Here is a 9,857-nt window from a genome sequence, read left to right on the forward strand (position 1 = left end):
CCTGGGTTTGCAACCGTACTGAACTGAGCATTGAATGAAACCCATACTGTGGTCACATGCTCATCAGTCATGTCTGTGATTGGCTACGATGCTCAAATGTTTGATGCTCCTCACAGAGCTGAAGAATGACTGCTAATGTCAGTTCTTTATGAATTTGCAATGCCTTGGTAACAATACACTTGTACTTTACACTACAAATGAAGAAGCCTGCAGGACTTTCAGTTTGAATGTTTGTTTTAATTACCATTCACTTACATTGGCCCTAACTTTAACCCACATCCCCCTCAACAGCAGCAAGTGTTCAACATGAGGCATATTTTCCCTAATGAGTCATTCTTATTGATTGATTAACAAGCACAGGACAATGGTGACACCGGATTATAAACAGATGTGTTCAGATGAAAATATAAAATTATGTTTGTATGCTTTCACACTTTGCTTATGATACATTTTATAAAAAAAAAAAAAAAAAAAAATTGTATATTTTAGAAAACAGAATAATGGCCCTAGTCTGAACACACAATTATTAAACAATGTCCATATTTTGATGTGCAAGGCCTGTGTGAGACACTGAAGCAGCAGCAGCAGAGTCAGGACGTGTTTGATTCTTCTGCTCCTCTGAACACTGGAGGGTCGGATCAGGAGGACCACCTGACGTGCACGGGCTGGAAGTCCCAGCGGTCCGGGTGACCCATGTGCAGGAGGGAGCTGTAGGGCGAGCTGCTCCACTGGAAGACGGGCACCTGATCCCAGGTGGGACCGCTGACGGCCAGCAGCTCCAGATGGCTGAACAGGCCAGCGCTGGTCACCTTCATGTCCGTGCCGCCGTGAGGACGCTGCTTCAGAGCCCCGAACGGATACGAGCCGTTCCCAGGATTCAGGTCTGAGCGGGCGGAGATGGAGTTCTCTCCGTTCTGAGCGGGGTCACAGCCGTCACAGCGAGACAGAGGGTCCTCCTGGAAGTTATTATACCTGCACAGGACACACAGACTCCATCAGCAGGACATGTGCAGCACAGGGAGCCGCTCTCTACACCGCAGGTAAGAGTGATACCTCATCAGGCGCACCATGGACTCCATGTCTGTCACCAGAGACTGGTTCCTGCGGAAGATCTGCGCTCTGGGGTTGTCTCTGAAGGAGAACCAGGAGCCGTATTTCTGCACCAGCTCCGGTCCTCCGCTGGCGTTGAACACCTCCTCGAAGTACCTGAGACAGAAGAACACAACCTGAGATCTGCAGCTTCAGCACAGGCCAGACGGGCCACAGATGTTTAACGCCCCCATCGTCTGCGAGCTCGCACGACAGCAGGAAACACACCGTCTTTAGAGAGAAGTGCATCTGAACTGATCATGACTATAATGGAAGAGTTCCTGCTTTTGATTGGTTTTATTTCGGGCTGGGCTAGGGCCTAAATCTGAGGCCTGTGCGGGGCTCTATGAACGATCCCTTGTATAGGTTCGTCAGAAATGAATTTTAAAAGAATTGTACTTGCATAAGAATCTGTTAATAAAGTTGTGCTGGTCAGTGGTTAAAGTCATCATCACAGCTGAAGTGTGTTTGTCAGTGATCAAGACGTCGATTACTCATGCTACAGTATATAACGACAGCACACACACTACACCACTGTCTCTCTACAAACACATGCTGTGATCACATCTGTCTCAGCACAGCACCAAACACACAGGCTCTGATGGTCTAGACTCACGGGATGTTGTAGCTGGCCCAGTATCCCGTCTGAAACAGCTCCTCCGTTCTGTCTGCGGTTACGATCGTCCCACTGCAGGACACACACACACACACACACACACGGTGTTTCTGCACTGACATGCTTAATATCTTCTGTCATTCACCCTAGGAAGTGATAATGTTAATACAGAGCACTGGGACAAGCATCTCGAGATGTTCGGTCTTTATTATATAATGAATAAGAGTGAGTTTGACGCACTGTCTCAATCAGACTCTTACGGTATTTGCTCCAGAACGGTGAAGAGGCCTGGTTGAGTGTATCCCTGTCCCGGGACGAAGGCCTTGTAGTCCACCACCATCCACTGATTGTTGTACCTAGCCAAGCAAGCGACGGAGAGCGTCTGCTTCAGTCCCAGTGAGAAGTGTGTGAGAAGTGTGTGTGTAAGAGAGAGCAGAAGTCATTTACGTTCCGCTGTTGTACTTGCTGAAGATGTCGGTCCAGGCTCGACCGCTGGGAGCGAGGCGATTGGCCACGATGTTCCTCAGCCACTCCATGACCGCTCCACGGGGCTGAACCAATCCCCACAGCGCTGCGTTACTGTTGCCTATGGTGGTCTCCAGAGTCACCTGAAGAGAACACACACACATGAGACACAAACACCAACAGCAGCTTCAGCTAGAGACAATCGCTTCATTACCAGACCACTGCTGAGCAGATAAAAGTCATCTCCTGAGAAAATAGTGCCAGGATAGGAGGAGAACACTTGGATCCTGCCAGGAATGATCTCCTTCTCTGCAGGAAGAGTGATGAGATGTTATACAGTCAGTCTAGCACAGACAGACAGCACAGTGAGGAGAGCTTGACACCTGCGGGAGCCGTGCGGTAGGTCAAGCTGTATCTCTTCAGGATCCTCAGCATGGACTGGTAGTTGTTCCAGGTGTCGTGGGACACCAGCAGATCCTTCAGACCCGGGAGGAACTTGATGAGAGCCGAGCAGGAGCCAGAGCCCACGGAGCGGGACGGGCTGGACTTGTTCAGTGCCTCCTCCAGGTCCTCCAGGTCTCCACCCATCTGGAACAGCCTGAGAGACGGAGAACACACGATATAACACTGCGCATGGACTGAGAAGAGGAAGAGCTGTCTGCACTCACAGGAAGCCGAAGGGGTTGATGGAAAAGCTTCCAGAAGGAAAGTCGATCTGTCCGTTGTATCCGTCCTCCAGACCTCGCAGCTGCAGCAGAGACAAGCGCACCTGCGGAGAACATCACAGCTGTGGGACACTCGGCACGACCGGACCATAACTTCAGATAGAAATACACATTAGAGTGCAGAAGTGTTGTAGGTGTGCGTTAAGGAGGAGCCTCATCAGTGACGCACGAGATGTGATGAGGATGTAAGTGTATTATAATGAATCTGTTATTCTGTCCAGATGAAGCGCTGCTGTAGTGTTCATTAAAACTACTGCAGAAAAACTGAAACCAAGCCGAAGTACCCAGACATAGATTATGTTGTTGTTTATTGTTGATTAAGCAACCTAATTATTCTTGATTTATACACATTATGCACTTATTTCCACAGATAGTTATGCTTTAAATAAAGTGCATTAGTAATATTTTGCTCGATGCACCCTCTTGTGGCCTCAGGACAGAAGCCAAAAGCTTTTCTCCCCCTAACTGAAATGATGCATTTTAAAGTCAAATAGAATTAGAATTTTGATCATACTGAAGTACAGAATTCGAGTGTAGTTCTCCAGCCGTTTTGACAGAACGAGTGACCACACAACAGAAAGAGTGGTTCTGCATTAACACGTGCTCACATGGTGAAAGAGAAGTCTCTCTCAACACCCAGCAGCTTTCTGTTGGTCACTGCGGCGAGGTCATGTGACCAACTCGAAAATGAGTGAAACTGATGTGAGGAAGTGTTTCACCCTCACAAGAAACACCTACTGAGTGGACTTTACTCACCACACAGTCACACTGTCACATGAGATGATCCTTTACACACCCTGACAGACAGAGCTGGTTCAGTCCGAGTGTGTGTGTGTGTGTGTGTGTGTGTGTGTGTGTCCTGTACCTGGTGCCAGTACGGGGCGTCTGCGTGTGTGTCCATCTGCTGCGTGACCCACTGCAGGTTGCTGGTGATGTAGTCTTTGAGCCGCTGGCAGTAGCTGACATCGTGAGAGAACGGGCCGCAGTAACCCATCAGTGTGTTCATCCAGTGCTTGTAGATGAGCTGCACACACACACACACACACACACACGTTACAGAACTGAAGAACAGAACAGATGAGTGTAAAGAGTGTGTCTGCAGTGACACCTGTGAGGAGACGGCAGCCTCCACGACTCCAGCAGCGTACGCCTGCAGCGTGTCATTATAACCCCCGCTGGTGCTGACCTCCAGGAACGCCCACCTGACACACACACACACACACACACACACACACACACACACATCAGGTTATGATGCAGTCCTGTCCTTCACACAGAGAACACACACACACACACACACATCAGGTTATGATGCAGTCCTGTCCTTCACACAGAGAACACACACACACACTCTCACAAAACTAGAGGTATTTCGTATTGCTTGGCGGGAAAGTAGCATATCCTACAGAAAAGCATTAAAAACTGCTAGATCTGATTACTTTTCTTCTCTTTTAGAAGAAAACAAACATAACCCCAGGTATTTATTCAATACAGTGGCTAAATTAACGAAAAATAAAGCCTCAACAAGTGTTGACATTTCCCAACACCACAGCAGTAATGACTTTATGAACTACTTTACTTCTAAAGTCGATACTATTAGAGATAAAATTGCAACCATTCAGTCGTCAGCTACAGTATCACATCAGACAGTGCACTATAGACCCCCTGAGGAACAGTTCCACTCATTCTCTACTATAGGAGAGGAAGAATTGTATAAACTTGTTAAATCATCTAAACCAACAACATGTATGTTAGACCCTATACCATCTAAGCTCCTAAAAGAGGTGCTTCCAGAAGTCATAGATCCTCTTCTGACTATTATTAATTCCTCATTGTCATTAGGATATGATGGTGGATCAGCACCTAGAAAGGACCTCTACATCCCTGAAAGACAGCGGAGACCAGGACAACTAGAGCCCAGATACAGATCCCCTGTAAAGACCTTGTCTCAGAGGAGCACCAGGACAAGACCACAGGAAACAGATGATTCTTCTGCACAATCTGACTTTGCTGCAGTCTGGAATTGAACTACTGGTTTCGTCTGGTCAGAGGAGAACTGGCCCCCAACTGAGCCTGGTTTCTCCCAAGGTTTTTTTCTCCATTCTGTCACCGATGGAGTTTCGGTTCCTTGCCGCTGTCACCTCTGGCTTGCTTAGTTGGGGTCACTTCATCTACAGCGATATCATCTCTGTTCAGTTAAATAGTGTCTGTGCATTTATTTGCAATCAAGTCAATGATATCACTGCTTTATTGACACACTGTCTTCTTATGTAATGCTGTTCCAGTTGCTTTGTCACAATCGGTTTTGTTAAGATTTCTATATAAATAAAGGTGACTTGACATGACTACTACTACTAGTCTGGGTCAGTATTTTTTAATTAAATCACTACTTTTGTTATTGTTCAGTATCCTTTTTGAAAACTATTGTTTAATTAAAGAGCCAGTAAGATGAAAATTCTAAGCTTCCTAACACTGTTTATAAGTCCTGTAAAAAAGGTTTAAATCCATCCAAGGTTAAAAAACATTGTCATTTTGTCAAAATATCATTTTAAAATTACCAATTCTCAGAGATCCCCAAACGGTTCGCGCGAAGCTGTTCAAAAGATTCAGTTTCCTTAAACCCCACCTTTCGGTTGCATACTGTGTTCTGATTGGTCAACTAACATAGTCAGTTTTGATTGGTTGTTCCGCACACAACTTCACGGTAAACGATGCGTTAGCATCTTTTTGGGGTGAATTATGTCTTATCCCTCTCATCGCGAAGCAAACAGTAAAATAAAAAACTTGAACAGTCTCGCTTCTTTTTCTTCTGTGTGTGTGTGTATTCAAGCGCACGCTTCAGTTTGAATCTGAATAGCGTTCAGCGCGGGGGCGTGGTCACATTAGATATAATGAAGGGAGACGTGAAAAACAGACATCGCGTTGTTTTCATATGGATTACTTTATCACAGAATATCTGTTAGCAGCACTTGTTTAGTTTTAAAGAAGACATGTCAAGCTTTCTATAGATATCTCTCTCATGTCTCTTCGTTGAGTATTCACGGAGTTACACTTCATTTTAATGACGTGTTTGTACATGACGATCAGCGCAGACAGGCTGCAGACAGCACACATACTGATACGACGCTCGGGAGAAAACAGACACATAACTTCATAATCATACTTTGCGTTGTGATTCGGAGATGCTCGTTGGTCTAAATAAAGTTGGTAATGAACCCTCTTTTATGGCCAAACTAAGGGTGCTCCGATTGATCGGTCGCCGATCATAATCGGCCGATAATAGCTTTGGGATGTTTGATCGGCCGTCTCTATAAAGGCCGATCCAGAAAAGCCGATCAGATGACACAAAACTCGCGAGATGATTTTTTTACGTGCTGCTAAAAATGGCTTCACCGGTCTGGCAATTCTACGTGGTGTGCGAAAAAGATAATACATTAGCAATCTGCAACGTGTGTACCAAGCAAATCCCACGAGGCGGAAAGCACGCAAAACATTTTAACACCACCAACCTCATCAGACATTTGAAGGTTAGTCACGTAAAGGAATATGAGCAGTCTTCAAAGTTAGATAGCGCAAAGAGAGAGCGAGACAGTTCAGCAACTCAAGCGCCACTCACTCAGCTGTCAGTAACAGAGACATTTCAAAGAAAGCAACCCTACAGCAGGGACAGTAAGAAGCATAAAGAGATATCAGACAAAATAATGGAATTCATTTGCCTAGATCACCAGCCTCTGTCTGTTGTGGAAGACGAAGGGTTCCAGCGACTCATGTCCTATTTAGATTCACGTTACACTCTGCCAGGGCGTAAATATTTCACTGATGTGTGCCTGCCGCAGTTATACCAAACCGTGTTTACATATGTCGACAGCCTTATGAAGGACAACATAACATCGATTGGTTTCACTAGTGACATTTGGAGTGCGAGTGTATGCCCCATGTCCATGTTGAGCCTCACTGCGCAGTTCATTAATCAAAACTTCGAACTACAAAAAGTTGTTCTACATTCTCAAGAGTTTTCAGGGTCTTGTTGCTGCATTCAGCGACATGTTTCAAGCTTGGGGAATCCCCAAGGAAAAAGTGCATGTTATTCTAAGGGATAACGCAAAGAACATGGAAAAGGCCATGAGGGATGCCAATCTACCCAGCCTGCCTCTTTAATTCGCTCTGACGCGCGTGCACGCACACACTCACACAAACAAATGTGTAAAATACGTTTTCTCACCTCAGAAAAGTGGTGAGTAGCCTAGAGAAAAAGAAAAGTAGTCTAAAGCTAAATTTAAAGACTCAGATGTTATGTCTTATCTTATTTTATTTATATATTCTCCAGGAAAATTGTATTAGTCAAGTCCTAAGTTGTTCCTAATAACCAAGCACATGCTGCTAAGTTAATTTGTTGGAAATGTTGCTTCCAAATAAATACACAGTTGTCAATTCATGATGCGTTGTCTTCTCTTAATTGTAATACTTAATGTGCATTGTTGTTAAATATTGTTTAAAAAATTATGCTACATGATAAATAGAAGGCTTCAAATAGACCCTGTAATCGGTGATCGGTATCGGTATCGGGTGATACAGCTTCCAGCAATCGGGGATCGGCCCCAAAAATCCTGATCGGAGCACCCCTAGGCCAAACGCTTAGAAAATCCCGCCTTGTACTCACCGAGATTAGAAAAGCAGTCATCAGTGAAATGTTGTGAACACAACAAAAGGGATTTGTTGTACTGCTCTGGTATTGTGGTATAACTGAATTTTAGCCATTGGTTCTTCTGATCTTCATTCTTTGGCAGTGAAAATAAAACAAACTTGCCTTTACAATTAAAAACACACTGTCTCCTCGACATGACGCTATCACACCAACCAGAGCGTCTATGTGTGTGTGTGTGGGGGGTGGGGGGGGTGGGGCAGGTCAGAGGTCAGTTTCTCTCAAGACGGTAGGCGGAGATTATTATGCAAAGTGTTCCTAGAGACGTACATAGAGATGGGCAAAAGATTTGAAATCTATAACGACTTGTTTCAGCGATTCAGAGTCGACTCCTTACTTTAGAAGCCAATAACTTTATAAATCGTGTACTTTTTGGTTTAATTACTTTGCACATTGTTTACACTGATGGACAGCTACATCATACACTGTAATACAGGTAATTTTTGATTTCCCATCTGTGTGGCTCTTTAAACAGTATCGGCCAGTGTGGTCCAACCTCACGCTATCGACAGAATCCAGCATTGGTCAACCTCTACTCAAGACCCTTTCTCTGAGGTTAAAGGGTTAAGTGTTTGATCAGGATTGGAGCTGAACTCTGCTGGACGTGGATGGCCAGGAGCAGGGTTGGGCTCCCATGACCTAAACCCACACTGAGCACAAGGGCAGAAGCGCCTATGTTTGCCTGTCTTTACGTCATATGATCATCATATGACACATTCTCTGGGAAAAGGCGGTTTTTAGGAGCGTAGTTTAGAATAGGCACACTGACCTCCTTAAAAAAACTACATGAAATATAGTATATATTGTGTATATAACATACCAAACGTAACTCTTTTAATATCCGGAGCAGTAGTATAAGGTGTTCAGGAGCAGGGTCTTGGGTCAGTGACTCGGAGCGGTCAGACACGGGCCGGAGCCCAAATCTGAGGACCACGCCAAAGTTACCTGGACCTGCACCGAACTATTAAGGTCAGATTTTTACTATTATCTAGCATGAATATTACTAGCATATTGGATATGAATTAGAACATGTTAATGTCTGATTCTCAACTAGAAAGAAAAAAAGAAACCATGGCTGTATTTTAGGGAAGTCTTGGGTTAGGAGTTATTTCCTTTCATGGCCTAAAATACAACTTCAACTTAAAGAAAAATCCCCATGACCCTGTCACGAGTCCCACTGACCTTCTGCACAGTTTAACCAGCGCACCGCCAACATACGACAAGGACAACCTAAAATATGATCAAGTATGAACACAACACATATTTGGTTGACATATTCTCAGTGAATGAAGACTTCACTGAATTCAGTGATGTACAGCCTTTAACTGTCCTTCTGCATTATTAACACCGTTTTCCTAATGAATGTGGTTCAGTCGCTTTCGTTTAAAGCGCTACATAAATAAAGGTGACTTCCTCTCCAGATTACAATGTGTGAGAGATCTGAAACACTAGAGGACTAAAACATATCCCCTGTTTTCATTTAAGAATGAATGAATGAGTTTAATTCAGTTCTGCTGGAGAAACACAGTCTGATCTGAGGTTTATGAAGTCTGTCATGTTCCCAACACAAAACACGTCTCGCTTTATACAGTGCATCTTTTTTGTTTGTTTTCTTTTTACCCTTACATTCAGAACCGTAGACTGTTTATTCAAATAAAACGTATTAATAAACAACTGTTGAATGTTAAGCACTTTGGCGATTTCTGTAGTTTCCATGTCCAATATCAACACAACTCTACACTGCAGTCAAACAGAGTCACTCAGAGTAAAGCAGCTCTCAAACCATCAGACCGACCTGATCTCTCTCTCTCTCACACACACACACACACACACACACACACACACACACACACACACACACACACACACACACACACACACACACACACACACACACAAACTCTCTCACCCGGTGTTATTGATGTCGTCGGTGAAGTTGGCGACGGCGACGGAGTTGGGCTGGAGTCCTTCTCTGAGGAACAGACGCGATGTTTTCTCATCATAGAGCGCGGAGTAGATCTGAGCCCGGGACAGGTGAACAGCACACAGGAAGAAGAACAAGAGATAACACGCCATTGAACCTCTACAAACACATCTCTTCATCGTCTTTCTGAGGTTTACCGGCGGCTGACAGACATCTGCTGCATCAGACACAAACTGAACAACAATGACAAGAAGCTGCCAATACTTCTTCTTTTTCTTCTTCTTCTGTGGTTTTTATCTGGCGGTTTGCAAACGAAGTGCATTAGCGCCATCTGCA

At 44.6% G+C, this 9,857-nt stretch overlaps 1 protein-coding gene across 1 annotated transcript; it reads right to left on the bottom strand.

Annotated features, from left to right (window-relative positions):
- Positions 1–219: 219 nt before the first annotated feature.
- On the bottom strand, positions 220–9,816 carry plbd2 (phospholipase B domain containing 2). The gene is made up of 11 exons (XM_026272724.1): positions 9,507–9,816; positions 4,004–4,097; positions 3,761–3,919; positions 2,839–2,939; positions 2,554–2,768; positions 2,385–2,479; positions 2,153–2,313; positions 1,966–2,061; positions 1,706–1,777; positions 1,054–1,206; positions 220–972 (listed from the first exon to the last, which is right to left on the bottom strand). The coding sequence occupies exons 1-11, from the start codon at positions 9,698–9,700 to the stop codon at positions 639–641; spliced, it is 1,674 nt and encodes a 557-aa protein (XP_026128509.1). The 5' UTR covers positions 9,701–9,816; the 3' UTR covers positions 220–638.
- Positions 9,817–9,857: the final 41 nt, after the last annotated feature.

This window comes from Carassius auratus, chromosome 9 (genome assembly GCF_003368295.1).
Source record: "Carassius auratus strain Wakin chromosome 9, ASM336829v1, whole genome shotgun sequence".
Classification (NCBI taxonomy): domain Eukaryota; kingdom Metazoa; phylum Chordata; class Actinopteri; order Cypriniformes; family Cyprinidae; genus Carassius; species Carassius auratus.